The 14,868-nt window shown below is 55.4% G+C and overlaps 5 protein-coding genes across 5 annotated transcripts; all 5 read right to left on the bottom strand.

The window, feature by feature from the left end:
• Positions 1-1,507: 1,507 nt before the first annotated feature.
• Positions 1,508-2,572, bottom strand: DICSQDRAFT_41379 (uncharacterized protein; the record flags this gene model as incomplete). Its single annotated transcript, XM_007361546.2, has 2 exons — positions 1,508-1,984; positions 2,186-2,572. Coding segments are annotated over 2 exons (864 nt in total), but the record flags the coding sequence as incomplete, so codon positions are not given.
• Positions 2,573-3,147: 575 nt separating this feature from the next.
• On the bottom strand, positions 3,148-4,828 carry DICSQDRAFT_143693 (Adenylosuccinate synthetase; the record flags this gene model as incomplete). Its single annotated transcript, XM_007361547.1, has 7 exons — positions 3,148-3,365; positions 3,422-3,644; positions 3,700-3,978; positions 4,032-4,324; positions 4,385-4,480; positions 4,538-4,720; positions 4,822-4,828. 7 exons carry the CDS (start codon positions 4,826-4,828, stop codon positions 3,148-3,150), a joined length of 1,299 nt encoding a protein of 432 aa, XP_007361609.1.
• Positions 4,829-6,159: 1,331 nt separating this feature from the next.
• On the bottom strand, positions 6,160-7,068 carry DICSQDRAFT_98406 (kinase-like protein; the record flags this gene model as incomplete). The annotated part of the gene is made up of 2 exons (XM_007361548.1): positions 6,160-6,455; positions 6,513-7,068. Coding segments are annotated over 2 exons (852 nt in total), but the record flags the coding sequence as incomplete, so codon positions are not given.
• Positions 7,069-8,456: 1,388 nt separating this feature from the next.
• On the bottom strand, positions 8,457-9,508 carry DICSQDRAFT_132490 (uncharacterized protein). Its single transcript, XM_007361549.1, has 4 exons — positions 9,234-9,508; positions 9,082-9,161; positions 8,839-8,928; positions 8,457-8,768 (listed from the first exon to the last, which is right to left on the bottom strand). Exons 1-4 carry the CDS (start codon positions 9,422-9,424, stop codon positions 8,704-8,706), a joined length of 426 nt encoding a protein of 141 aa, XP_007361611.1. The 5' UTR covers positions 9,425-9,508; the 3' UTR covers positions 8,457-8,703.
• A 907-nt stretch (positions 9,509-10,415) lies between these two features.
• DICSQDRAFT_166043 (uncharacterized protein) lies at positions 10,416-12,348 on the bottom strand (the record flags this gene model as incomplete). The annotated part of the gene is made up of 4 exons (XM_007361550.1): positions 10,416-10,449; positions 10,504-10,590; positions 10,659-11,995; positions 12,052-12,348. The coding sequence occupies 4 exons, from the start codon at positions 12,346-12,348 to the stop codon at positions 10,416-10,418; spliced, it is 1,755 nt and encodes a 584-aa protein (XP_007361612.1).
• Positions 12,349-14,868: the final 2,520 nt, after the last annotated feature.

Genomic DNA, 14,868 nt, shown 5'->3' on the forward strand with positions numbered 1-14,868 from the left:
GGAGGAGAGCATCCAAGTTCTTGTGGCACGGAGAGCGAGCCCACCGCGAGTTTGGAGCAACGTGAGTGGCGAAGCGAATGTACATATGCATGTACTAGTTGTGTTGCAGCCGAGCATTGACACTGATCTCCGGAATGGTATAATATAAACCCTTCTTTAACAACTAGTCTGGCTACGATATCATATATATATGTCTCGATGAGTCAGGATTCAAAGCCACAACCACGTCGTCTGAGGTAACTTCGCACTACCTTCTCTCGGACACCCAATACTAACCAACTCAATTCATCACAGGCTCAACTTCCATGTGATCTCGAGGACAATGTCGCATTTTCCTTCGCGTGCATCGTTGAGGAAAGCCTGCCTCCATACCTCGCAACATTGTGGTTCGTTAACCGTATTCCTGTAGTGCTTGTCTGACTGAGGCTGGTCATTCGTTGCAGCTGTACGCTGCGGTCTTCTCGATTTTCAACCGTTACTCACGCCTGCACATGCCTTCTACTTTGCGGTCCGTGAAGACATGCTGAGCAGCTTGTCATCGCAATCGGGATGCTGACTCTATGCCAGGAGAAAACCTTCCTTCGCAGTACTAGTGAGTTCAGTAGCTTCATGATCCCGCCAAAGGCACACTTTTGACGTATTTAGGTTGATGGTCGTTCTCGTCTCCCGCTGTCTCATACACTCTGCATACCGTTTTTCGGGCGATCGGCGTGCACTCTTCACACATGGCGGCTCCAATGGATTGAAGCGAGCCGTCGAATCACTTGACGCCCGCCTTGTCAAACGACTACTGACAGGAAGGCGATTTGGACGATAGCCATGACATAGGGAGCTTGGATGAGGAGGTAAAAGCGATGCCTGAGGCTTTATACTGAGCAGACAATTCTAATCCGCCGAAATTGTCTGGGTACGTGTGCGGACGCACCCGCCTGTATCTACACGTATTGAAGCTCCACATCATGTACCTTGCCGTGCTTTGGATGGAACTTCGTCGTACTTAATGATTATGGCGCTCGCATACATTCCGGTATGTTCGCGGAGGGCGTGCTTGTCGGATGTCTAGGTTTGAGGCGCCCAGACAGCCCGGACAAACAACTCAGATTGCACTCAAGATATCACTTGTGAACAGAACATTCATTCACAAGGCAGACTATGGAACAGTGCAGGATTAATGGAGGTTCGGACGCCCTAATTAGGGCGCCCTACTACAATACACAATTGCTTTGTGAGTCGTAAGCGGTACACATAGTCCTCGCTAAGAAAAAAAAATACAAATCATACGTACAGAGAGGAGGTAGTCCGAAGCCTGAACGGCATACGTTCACGATCCAGTCACCGGTACGAGGGGAGGGGAGGCGGAGTGCGGAAAGTCGAGGAGAAGCAAGGTCTGTAGAAATACCACAGACAAACCCCGGATACCCAAGCCCACGTACCCGTCGATAGCCAGCATGCGCCGGCATAAGACTGCAAACGGCTGCAAACGACCACGCTCGACTGGCCCGCCCGTTCACGACCGTTCGAGCTTCCCCGCCACGCCGGCCGCCTCGTCCCTAGCCTGTCCCAACTGGGGGTCAATCGCCGGAGGAGGATTCGAGATTGGGCGCTGCTCACCCGCTCCGGCGAGCGCGCCATCAATCCCATTTGGGGCCGTTCCAGGAGGGGGCGGCTGTTGGGGTGGATGCGCGCCCGAGGGCACCCCGGGGGGAGCTGACACAGACTGCTGCTGTTGCTGTGAGGGCGCCCCAGAGTCGTCTTGCCCGGGACCGGGGCCAGATGCGCCCGCGACGATCGCGGAGCGGAAGGGTGAGGGCGCGACGAGGGGGCGGTGAAAGCGGGCGCGGAAGTCGTTTGCTTGCGCAGGGTCATGGACGTAAGGGTGGCCGGGGACGTGTTCGCCCATTTGGGCGTAGGCAGTGTTGGGGTCGGCGAGGGCGGATCCGTCTGGGGCTTTCTGGGCGTGCGCTTGCGCGTAGTGCATTCGTCGCTAACCAGGCATGATCAGCACGAGGTACGATGGGGAAGAATATATGAGAGGTAGCGGAGAAAGGAGTTGTTTGAGAGGTGGCGGAGTAAGAAGTGAGGAGACGGAGGGAAGCCGGAACACTGTGCAGGTACGCAATGGGGGGTGGTTGCAGGGTGTATGTTTCGAGTTCTTGAAGGGAGCACGTTTTCGAGGGGTACATACCTGCTGATCCCAGTGATCCCAGGCTTGCGCAATGATCGGTTCGAGCGACGCCAGCTCCTCGTTCGTCATCGACAGCGTCCTCAGCAGGTGCTGCTTCAGGAGCGGCGCGCAAGAGAACGAAAGTAGCAGCGTGCTTGCGAAGGTCTGCCCGCCAAGCGGCTGGCCCTGAGGGAACGGTGGCTCGTGCATCGGGTGTGGTTGCTGATGGGGATGCGGGGCCATCTCGTGCGGGAGGATCTGGTACTCGCCTTGTGCGTTGATCCTGTACGCCACCTCGTCCACGCCGGGCATGATCTCGTTCCCCATGTCGAGTCCAAGCTCGCGCAGCTTGCGGGCTTTGACGAGAGCACGATGCTTCCGCTGCCGTTCTCGCGCGGCAGCCCTAATCCTGTCCCGCTTCGCGATCTCCTCGGGCGAAAGCTCCTCGGGGCCCTTGTATTCTTGCACGTTCTGCGGCGGGGGTGGTTGGGTGGGTGGGGGCTGGACTTCGAGGGGAGGTGGAGGCACTTGCTGGGCCTGGGAGAGCGCGAGGATGTTCTGGAGGCCTGCTTGACGGTCGCGCTCGCGTTTGCGGCGTTGCCGTTCTGCGGCCTTCTCCCGTTTGTGTCTCTGGCTAGGGGTCTCGTTCTCGCGCGACCGTTTGCGCGATGAGGAAGGGGTCGAGGGGACGTGCTGTCCGTTTGGATCCATGGGTATCAAAGGTGTTTATTGTGTTGTGCCAGTGACAGTAACAGGCTCGCAATCCCAGTACTTCGGGCGACCGTACTCGCAGCGGACGCGGGGGTGGGCGGTGGTAACAGTTGTGACGACGAGGTGACCAGCAGGAGCCCCGCGCTGTCACACGCCCTCTTATACCCCCAGTGGCGTGGGAATCTTGCCCCATCCGGCACCTCCCACTCACGTTCGTGCCCTCGAATCCGTTCGTTTGACAACAGTACTACTTCTACAGTACATCGTGTGCTTTATTGTACCAGAAACCCTTCTTTCTTCACCATGCTCGCTCGCCCCGGACCAACACCAATCCATTCTATGGGTACACCCAGGAACTGTTCGATGAACCCGATGTACTTCTGGCAGTTCTCAGCGAGGTCTTCTATCGTCCTTGCCTCTGCGATTGACTGCTTCCACCCAGGCAAAGTGACATACACCACCTCAACCTTGGCGAGCTCCTCGAGGTCGGCTGTAAGCATGGCGTTAGCCGTATGTACTCTGGATAACCGCGGTGAAGGTGCTAACCGGGAAAGCCTGCGAGCTCCTTGTCGTTGATGACGTACTTGACAGCCACTTTGATCTCCTCGAGATCGTCGAGCACATCGAGCTTGGTCAGGTTCAAGGAGTCGTAGCCGTTGATCAGGCAGGAGTGTTTCATCACCACCAGATCAAGCCACCCGCAGCGTCGCCGCCGACCGGTGGTCGTCCCGTACTCCCGGCCGACCTCCTGCAAGTGCGTGCCAATGTCCTGCGGTCGGGTCAGACGAGGGCTCCGTGCAGTCGGCACAACCTCTTCGACTCACGTTCAGCTGCTCGGTGGGAAAAGGGCCGCCACCAACACGCGTGGTGTACGCCTTTATCACGCCTATGGTCTTGCCAATCTTCTTCGGGGGGATGCCCAATCCGGTACATACACCGCCAATGGTTGTCGAAGACGACGTGACGAAGGGGTACGTTCCGAAGTCGATGTCTAGCATAAGCGCATTGGCACCTTCGACGAGCACCTTCTTGTTCTCCGCCAGCGCCTTGTGGATGTATACGACGCTGTCAATGACGTAGGGCCGCAATCGCTCTGCCAGTTGCTGCGCACCAGGTGAGGACGTATGGGACGACGCGACAGAGCACGGTTACGTACTTTGTACCGTATAATCTCTCCTTCGGTATCGTACTCGAAGTGGCCGTACCGTTTGAAGCGGTTCTCCACAAGCTTACGGAATTTCTGCGCGAAGGTGTCATGGTCAAACAGGTGGTGGACGCGGAGGCCGGAGCGCGACGCCTTCGACGAATATGCCGGACCGATGCCCTTCTTGGTCGTACCGATGCTCGACCCGCCGAGCTCGACCTCCTTCAACCCATCAACGATCTGGTGGAAGTCGAAGACCAGGTGGGCGCGGTCGGAGATGAACAGGCGTCCGGTACAGTCAAGGCCTAGATTGCATGATAAGGGCTCGGCACAGGCTGCTTTGCAGCATAGCCGCATTCACGCACCTTGCTGCTGCAATGCATCCAACTCCGCAAAGAACGAGGGGACGTGCACAACGACACCATTGCCAATAATTCCCGTGCATGTGGGGTTCACCAAGCCTATGATGGTGTCAATTGGAATGTGTAGTCCTCTGCATAGCACCTGAGGGCACGCACCGCTTGGAAGGAGATGGAACGCAAACGTCTTGTTGACCTTCTCTGGGCCGATGGGCACTACAATCGTGTGCCCGGCATTGTTCCCCCCAGCGCATCGCGCGCAGATGTCGAAATCGGCGGAAAGGATATCGACGAGCTTGCCCTTTCCTTCATCGCCCCATTGCGCGCCAAGCACGACGGTTGCTGGATTAGACCATCGAGGAGGGCAGACGAGGACGAAAAAAAACAGGGTACGTGAGCCCATCGACCGTGCAAAGGCGATAGCTATACCGAAGACGACGTACCGCTCATGGTTGCCTACAAGCTCGAGCACACTGCTGCGCGAGCTGTGCGTTCGCGCGAGTTGGGCCGCTAGCCTTGCGTAAGATGTAACTTAAACTATATCCTCCCCGAGGAACCCCGTACTATCTGATCGCCCACTGGTAGTCAAGCTGGCAGCGACTACGGCCTGGCCGCTGTCGCTGTATTTCGGGAAGGGTGTCGCCGCACGCGGCGATGGAAGTGGTGGTAGCAGACAGAGTCATTTTCTTGCCCGTCCTGGCCCTGGCGGGACGATGGCGAGCTCGTCCTCATCCAATACTCCACCGGCCCGGCTTTTCCTGACTTGGCTTTTGGAGCGCTTACGCCTTCCTCATCCGCGTTTATAGTACATAGCTCGAGCTTACGCAGGAACATTTTTTACTACCGGCGTGATTGTGTAGCTGACGTCTGCTGGAGCATGCAGGGATGCGGTCAATCGAACATGCAACAACCCTTGTTTGACTCGTACAGCTCAGTAGTCGAATCGCTAATCGTCCAACCGCTTGAGGATTTCTCCTCGCGGTCTATATGTCAAACGCGCTTCATGCAGAAAGTTGTGATGGCGTTTGTATCGTCGATATTGAACATTCTACAGTATATAGGTGCTGTGGTGATACAAGGCACTCGAAAGTGTCCATGTCCGAAACAAAGAAAAGTCTACTCTGGTGTGCCATATAAGAGGTGCCTGCATCGCTTATATAGCTTTTGATACAAGGAGGCACAAAGTGTCCATCCAAACGCTAGGGAAAGGGACCGGAACCATGGGATAGGGAGGGGGGAAGGAGGTGGCGTTAATGGTAAGGGTAGGCGTTGGGGTTGACGTAGTAGACCGGGTAAGCGGGGACGAAGATAGGGAAGTACTGCGCCTGGGGGACGCCGTACTGAGCCATTGCCACCTGGGCTGGCACGAAGGGAACGTTCTGCAAGCCATGGTCGCCTCGGACTACCTTGTGGTGCGTTCCCGCCATCATCACTGCCCCCGTGTTTATAGCCATGGTAGGGATAATACCCTCCGGAGTGCCCACGTTCTCCGCATCCGAAGCCCCAGACGAAGCACGCGAACTCGAGCATGAGCTGCAATCAGGATCGTGACAACCCAACTGGGAAGTGGTAGTAGAGGAAATGTCGACGGCAGAGCCGGCTGAGCAATTCTGGGCCACCCGGGCAGCAGGCCCCGACGCAGCGTCCAGAATATCAATCTCGGGTGCCTTGTTAGTCGACTTGAACTCGGACTTGGGAGTCGCGAGCATGGGATTAATAGCGGGAGGAGGAATGGTTATGCGCTCATGCTCGTGAACAACGTACTCGAACTGGCACATCGGACGGAAGAACGTGTCAAGCGACAGAATCGCTTGGCGGAGGTTGCGGAGGCTAATCCGCTGTGTAGGGTCGGGTTGGAGCATCTCACGGATGATGGCGTGCGCCCCCGAAGAAATGGGGTGCGCGAAGAACAGGTAGTCCGGGTCCATGAGGAACTCACAGAAGTCATCATCCTTGATTGTCGCCTTCGACCACGGGTTGGTCCTCGTGATCATGGCAAAGAGGATGACACCCATAGCCCAGATGTCGCTGAGGTATGGATCATATGGCTGCTGAGCAGTCAATTCTCCGATACACTCTGTGACGGAGTTGTTAGCGTCGTACTTGGCGAAGACCAACGGAAGGAGAGACGCACCAAGACTCATGAAGTGGGATGTGCCATGACCGAACTCGCTAATCACGGGTTCGGTCGTGGCCATACCGAAGTCTGCCAGATACAGCTCGGAGCCGTCTTCATTGGACAGGACGTTCGCCGGCTTGAGATCTCGGTGGGCGATCTTCGCGTCATGAATCGCCTGCACGGCGTCCACGAGCGAGATGAATGCCCTCCGGAGAAGCTCGTCGTTACCCTGGTAGGTATTCTTCGTGATATGGTCATAGAGGTCGCCCCCTCGACAGAGTTCGAGGATAATGTAGCAGTACGCGTCGTCTTCGAAGGCGTCAATCAACTGAACGACGCCATCCGAACATGTGGTAGCGATGCCGTGGAGGATGACCTCCTGCTTGAGGGCGGCGAGGTCGGCCTCGTTGCGACCAGCCTTCTGCATGATTTTCACAGCGACGTACTGCTCATCGGAGTCGATGGCGACACCGTGGTCGATCGCCTGGTAGACGACTCCAAACCCACCGCGTCCGAGCTGCTGGACAAGCTCGTAGCGGCGGGCGATGACGCAGCCGTTGAAGTTAGGCATGGCACGGGTGGACATGGTGGGGCAGGGAGTAGGCAGGGTTGATAAAGGAGAATAGGGATGTGGGGGTTGTATGCGGAAAGCGATGGTGTCCACCAGGGACAGTTGCAATGGATGGGGAGTGGTAGCCCGAGAGATCCCCCTCCTTTATACTTTTTGGGCCCCCCAAGGGCCTCACTGGAAATGGTGGACTTAGAAAATTTTTGCAAAATCCCCGGGCATAGAGGGACGTCGCTGCGGGTAGAGCCAGACACCCGAAGGCAAGAGTCAATATCCGGGGAATGTAGAGGTACAGAGTGATGGGTTCCGACGGTGTCGTCGGATGTCTTCACTCTATGCGTCTACCTTCCCTGGATATTGATTCTTGCGACTTAGACTACATCAAGATTCCAATCTTGACGCATTACACTAATTGAGTTTGGGGCCTTGCACGAGTCCGCTCAGTTCAGCGAGAACATCGACAACAAATATGCTTCTCCGGACCCCAACGCCCGACATCAGGAGTTGACTCCAGCAACCATACATGATGTTCGTGCAAATGTTCATACCTTTGATGAACATCGCAGCGTGGCCTACAGCCGAAAGTCATTCAACGGCAGGCCAATCTGCAATGCTGTTTGAATTACGCCCTAGACTGAGTGTAACGACGACTCAACCAGTTTGTGTTAGTATGGAATGTTGCTTGACGTCAATTCAGTGGCAAGATCATGAGCCACGTCGCACATGCGTATTGCATATCCCCTGTGATAATGCGATCTGTGTACCGATCCCCGTTGGGATACAGGGCATTGTGCTCGCATACCAGACCGACATAACTTCCGAAGGTGTCCGAAAGCCGCTCCAGACCAGATAATCCAGATAACATAGAAAGCCCCTGTCACATTCCGGTACATACAGAGTTGAAAAATATAGAACCAAATTCAAGAAACATACCTGGCTGGCAGTCGATGTGCATCGGTTGTCCCGGATTTCAGCACACGCCAGTCCTGTATGAGACAAACGTAGGGCGAACGGGTAGGCCAGTCTCATACGGGACGCGCGCGTAAGCCACGACCTCGCCGGGAGAGAATATGGCGGCTTGGGTCCTGGCTCGAGTGAGAGTTGAGGTGTCCTGGAAGAACAGGTGGGCTTCCAGTTAGAAGCTGGATCCGGCTGTAGCGGCGAGCACCGGAAGCGATATGAGGTAACGGCGTATGCTGTCCACAAGTCGGCGTGTATGGAAGGTGCAGTATGAAGCGGCAGGCATATGAGCACACACAATACGAGAGCTTTCGACGACATACTGGAGATGGGTCAGACCTGGAGGAGGCGCTAATGATTGTCCGAAGCTTTGGCGCCGAAAGACGAATTCAATGGGACAACTGCAGATAGCAACGACTGAGCTCTAGGACAATTGATGATTTCGGAAATTGACATTGCTTGCAAACGACAAGAGGCCCTGGATGATACAAAAAACTACAACAAGCAGTAGTCCGAATTGATCAAGTCCGTGGGTAGTATACAGAAAGCGTTTGTATAGAATTGAAGTCCTACGCAAGTCCGTCTGGATCGTCAAAGTTCGTGCAAGAGTCCGTAATCAGTCCGCATTATTCGATTGTCTGTGTTCCCGGAGATGACAGATGAATGCTCATCGCGAGCTCAAAATTGGACGCCGCTGCCCTGGATCGTGAATTCAGGGCTGAAGTTGCCAGAGTCTCCGAATACTGTCAAAGGTGATCGATCAACATACTTTGGTAGGTCGTGTGGTAGGAGTGGGGGAGAAGAGATACGCACAGACAAGACTATAGTCGTCGCCATCCACAACCCACGGCACGGTAATCTCAATACGGCCGAGGAGGATATCGAAGCCGTTCTCGAGGACAACTGCATGAAGTTCCTTGGTGATGAGAAGATACCACACAGATGCCCCATTATGTACACCTGTCGCTCGATCGGCAGCGCCTCGTGAAGAAGCACTCATTTCCGTACGAGCGACACATGCACGGGCAATGTCTGAAATGGTGCGGGAAAACTCACCTGGGGTGGTTTCACCGCTCTTGCGCAGGAGAATCAGGCCCTGCTTGTTGGTGATCTGCTTCGGCGGGTTCGAGACGTCCCTGCACAGAATATATGGCACGGTCAATCCTGAACAATATCAGGGCATTCAGGGAAGCCATGCAGCAACGCACCAGGTAACGTTGTGACGCTGTCCGATAGTCCACACAGTACCGTTGTGGGGGTAGAGCACGGGGGGCGTGAATACATCGCGCTTCTGGAGCTCGGCTGCGGGGAGAGCTGCGCCCGAGACGAGCTGCAGGTAGCACGCGAAGAACGTAACGAAGGCGAAGACGATGGAGGAGTAAGAGACTTTGGCGAACATGGTTGGTGTCGTCAGGGTCGTTTGTGGTCGTGAAAAGTGCGTAAAGGTGTTTGAGAAGCTCTGGTTGACTGCCTCGATGGGAGTGAGGATCGATGGGCGCAGACTGCACGGTATATATATATATATATATATGACTTGACCTCAAAGCGTCAATGCTTGGTGAAAGCCTAGAAAGATCCGCGTATCCGCCATCCGGACTCCGAGCAGGCTCTGTCCGGCTGCTCTGGCCCAGTAGCGGGGTACTTGGATCATCTTGTGCGAGGGCGGTCGAGCAGAGGCGTTCTAGGGTCCGATGAACGCCCGACGGTGTACCTAGACCGAACCTTACTATATCTGGAAGTCAGAACTCGTCAGCTGCGCGACTTAAGGTCGATAGCGTGGTAGAAGCTGCCCCGCGTGGCTCCCGCTCAGCGAGTAAGTAATTGTACATGTGCGCGCTGTACACATCAGTGTACATAGGCTGCACTGTTGGCCAGCTTCACAATCCATCCCGAATGGCGAGATTAGCTGTACTAGTACTGCACAGATATCACGCAGAATGTGATCTGTCAGATAGCCGCTGTGGACCGGCCACCTCAGCGAGCGTGGGATAAACGTCGACCTATAAGCATGCGGATCCGTTATCGGCTGCGAAAACGGTCTTGGTGCGGCGGCGAGGAAGCAGTATTAATGCCTGTCCGGGTAGAGTCGAGACTATTCGTAGCTTCGCAAACAGTGCCTCTTCTGACCGTTTGGCAGGGTTGACGATATGCCGTCGGAGAGGACTGCCCTGCCGCTGTGGCATACGGCATGCCACCAGCGTCAGGATCGGAGCGGACTAGATCCCGAGGCCCCGACAGCGCCAATAGGATAGCTCCAGTAGGCGGGACAGCTGGAACCTAGATGGCGAAAGTCACAAGTCTTGTCAAGTCCATGGATTACATCCATCCGTGTGGTAAGTTACAATACACAGTATCAAGGAGATGTGAGTGGCCGAGTGTGAATTCACGCTTCACGGGATGTAGATCTTCGAATAGCCCTCCACGCTACGAGAATATGCCGTCAGCTCCGTGCATTATCGATAGGGGGAATTCGCATACATTCTGCGACAACATGGGCAAGTGTGCTTCGACGCAGACGAGCGCGAGGCCAGATTATTCCGGCAATCGTCGCAGAGGGCAAGACACCTGTCATAACGTTACGAGAGTGGAAAACTCAGTTTGACAGGATTACTTCGACTACGGCGTGCACTCACCGACATGGCCAACAGATTATATCGCGTGGCTCGACGGTGCAGATCACGCAGGCGCGAGCGTTCTCGGAGGCCGGATCCTCGTCTGGAGGAGGCAGAGCTATGCGCTTGGCTCGCCGGCGATCGGACACGAACTCGTCCCAGTCATCGACGTCGTCCTTGGCTCTGGCTTGTGACGGTCCAGAAACAAGTCGCTTGTACCCCCGGCGTGTCAGAGGCGACGCAGACTTGTCGGTCATATGCGCGAGGAGGAGCGGTGCCGAACCCACGTCAGATTTCGAAAGATCGGCGTAGAGTTGTACTTGCTCAACCGAATCGTCCTCGACCTCAGACTCCTCTTCATCGCTGGAGGTAGCCAATTCAGTGTCTGGCTGAGGAGTCCCTTCGTCATCCGGGTGAAACTCGTCGTCTTCGTCGTCGCTGACGGATTCGCCGCGCACAAATCGCTCGTAGGGGTCTACATCAACCACACTCTGTCTCCCTGGACGGACATCCATGACCTGAACAGAGGGCGAACGCTCGCGAGACGCGGGCGACCCGCGAACCTTGGCAGCAGCGGCACCCCACACTCTCCTCGAAGCGCGCCATGCACTCAGGAGGAACGCGCCCAAGTGCCTCTGCCATGCTACATTGAGCACTGTGTTGACCCAAAAGTCTGTGCTTGCCGCCTTGACCTTCACGTCGGTGATCTCGTTCGCGAAGCCCTTCTTGAACACGCGCCGCCTGCCGCGCTGCTCGTATGCGGGTGACAACCCAGAGACGCCAGTGCGATCGATTTCGATTTCGCCCCGGACGGTCTCACGTTCGCGCTTGCGCGCCAGAGCTACGTCGACGGGGCGCGCACTCGCGACGCCGCCGACCTCGTTGCCGAGCCCGGCTACAGCGGTCGCCTCCATGCTTGCTGTTCCGAGGCGGAAGAGTGCAACATTGAAGTCCTCATCCCATTTCGGCATGAGCGCGGAGTGTCCGAAGACTGGTCGCGTGATTGTGCCCTCTGAGAGGAGCTGGGTAAGGGCGTTCAGGGCGACAGTGAGGGTGATGATGGAGAACATGATCGATTCGACGACACGAGCCGCGTATGTCGTCAGGGGGAACGGGGTGGTCGAGAACCACTGGACGTAGTGGAAGTGAAGGAGTGCGAAGAGGCCGCTTGCGGCCGAGAAAGCGAGACGCCAATTCGTCCAACGACGCTTAATTTCGAGACAGTGCATAACAGTGAGCTGAAACAGAGGGATTATGATGGTGATGACGACGTGAACATTCGGTGCCGCCTTCTGTTCACCTTCCTTGGGATGACGGGCGGCCGCCGACTCTACGTAGAGTTGGAAAGCAAAAGCGAACTAGTACACCAATTAGCTATCGTTGCCGAGCGTGAGTTTGTCTGAAATACACCTACAAGATTGAATGGAGCATGATCATTGATGTTCAGCCCCTCCAAACCAGTGGTGAGGGTCCCTATGCACAACGCGAGGCATGCCGACACGAAGGTAGACCAGCAAATATCTTCCATCGGTTTATCCTGAACCCAATTACCCACGGCCGATAACCAAGTCGTTCGGGTGAACAGTTTTGGGTCGTTTGCGCGCAGAAGCAACACGGTCCAGATTAGGACGGCCTTGCCGAGGAAGTAGAGGGACGGCACGCGGAACATTGCCCTCGAGAAGGTCGAGGAAAAGTCGACCGGAAGCATCATGTTGAGTAATGCGCGGTGTAGCGAGACAGGTGCGCGACTGCGAAAGTCGGGCTGGTTGGGATGAAGGCGGAAGATGTGTGGCCGACGGGGTGGTACCACGATGTTCTGAATGCGATTCAGAACGAATGCCTGCACTGTCAATTAGTCAACTTCTCCTCGCATTCGAACAATGGGAATGGGTTGATGCACAGAAGATGATCCCCTAGCACGGTTCTAGTGGTCTTGTTCCAGTACCGTGTCGCATACCCGACCCGCGAGCATACCTTATGTTTCATGGATGCCAACTAATCGAGTGGCCTTGTGGTACATCCGCAAGATCATGCCCCACGAAGAACGCAAGGACCATCCTCACATCAACTACAAAGGACTCGGCCAATGTCGTCTGCGCAATGGTACGACAAGGTACACATTGCAAGGCTCACTGGCGACCCACTCCCTGAGTTTGCTCCCGACGACAGACAGACGGGTTTGGGATACTGTCACACGATACACCTCCACATACCCCGTCTCTTCTGACAGAAGGCGTGTGAATACTCACCATCACGAAAAGGCCGACAAAGTATCCCGATGTCAGAAACCCCCATGGACCGGGCAAGGGTGTGACACCTGATCCATGACTTCCATTCCTATGCCTCCTGTATCCCTGCGATCCCGAGTTGGTCTGCTGTGCAGCTTCTTGCATCTCGAATGCCAAGTCATCCAGACGGCGAAGTCGGGCGAGAGCGCGTGATGGGAATCCTAAGAAGTGCTGTGCGAGCTTCAAGGTAGTGTTGAACAGCAGAGAGCTGTTGAAGAATGAGTCGGGTTCCACATTCGCGCTTTGAATCTCCATTGCTACCACCGCAGTGAGCGATACCTGAAGCAAAGAACGGGAGGACAAGAGGCGGGAGACGGTAAGGACGATTGTGGCTGAAACACACGATGGTGATGTCGTGCGCGTCTATTCTGCCCTGCACGGTCCGGTAACCACCAACGTCATCGACAACGCTGTTTCACACTGGACCACCAACTCCATGCCGCTCTCTCGCCAAGTAAAGCAGATAGAATACTCAACACGTTCCATTCTGATTGTCTATTCTGCGTAGGAGAGTATCGCTAGCCATTTCTGCACATTTGCCCAACGATGTCCAGCTCAAGCCCAAATACCAGCTTTCTAGCCACGACACCAAGTACAAGGACTAGTAGGAATACATTTCACTGTCAGCTACTACACCTGGTAACAAGGAAGCCGAAGGACTCGCCAGGATCCAAGAGCCCAGGGGTTACTGATCCGGGTTCGGCGAGCCCGGAGGCGTCGGTTCAACGATTGTTGAGCTGATCCCGTGAGGCTCGGTGTCCACCTAGTAATAAAGCGCTTCAGCATCGCAGAAATGTGGCTCTTGAGCAGAAGACATACTGGTGAGTTTGGGTCAAACTTATCCACCATGCTTATATTAACCTCGGATAGAAGGCAGGTCGGGGGATCAGAGCGAGGACAGGCCCGTCGAGCTGGTGGGCGTGGGATCAACGTGGGCCTTTATATGTATTATGGAGGGAGGCGGTCGTCGCCCCCCTAGCCGACGGGACAAAATGCGCACTACCGAGGCGGCTTCGGCCTGAGCACAAAAGGGGCGGAGCGCCTCCCTTTTGGGGACACAAAGGCGGCATCTTTTCTACTACGCGTATTCTTTCTTGCATTGCCTAGGGAGGTCAGGTGGCAGATAAAAGCTTCAGAACAAGGGGAAGGACCACCGAACGGCTGGGCTTGGATGGGCCACTCACTGCAAGTGACCATCGAGTGGCCTGCGACAGCCGTACGTAGAGCCATGATCTCCTGCGCTTCCTTTGGAGAAAGACCTTACGTGCCCAGCAGTACACTCACTACATGGGACCGTGAACTCTATCCGTATGTGAATATGCTGCCAACGTGTATTCTGCGCTAAGCGCGACATAACTCCATTTCATCCGCAGGGTTGCCAGGATCACTTGCTGGACCCGGGTCTCTAACAAAGGTACGCATCATCAGTCGCCTGACGATGCGCAAGGCCCTCGCACGTATATCAGGAACATACCAAAGACTTATACCCCCTTCCTAGTTTTTGTGTTCATTCTACCTTCCCTTTCGGAGCTACAGGAAGATACTTCTGCCTGTATGGGTTCGTCTCGATGAAAGTACCTCGGCTAATTCAAGGGTCCTCCGTCGCCCGTCGCCCTCCCCCGCTCCGTTCAACAAATCGCGATATAGCTTGATTTCGGCATCCCGTGCCGTTTCGCATCTTTATGGTCGGTGGTTGAGCCCGCTTCAACAAACGCTGTAGGGAGCCATCCGTAACACAGCACACACGGTGCTCTCCATGCAACGAACAACATTTAGCTCCAGCCCCTCCTTCGGGCGGTGAGGATGCCCAGGTGCGTGAGCTCGTAGAAGGGTGTAGATGTCGAGTTACGTTACATCATCAGCTCTGAGGCTCAGCCATATATTGAGCATGTCGTCAACACGGACACTGTCCACACGAGGCTGACTAAAACAGTCTATATGAT

This window comes from Dichomitus squalens (genome assembly GCF_000275845.1).
Source record: "Dichomitus squalens LYAD-421 SS1 unplaced genomic scaffold DICSQscaffold_2, whole genome shotgun sequence".
Lineage (NCBI taxonomy): Eukaryota > Fungi > Basidiomycota > Agaricomycetes > Polyporales > Polyporaceae > Dichomitus > Dichomitus squalens.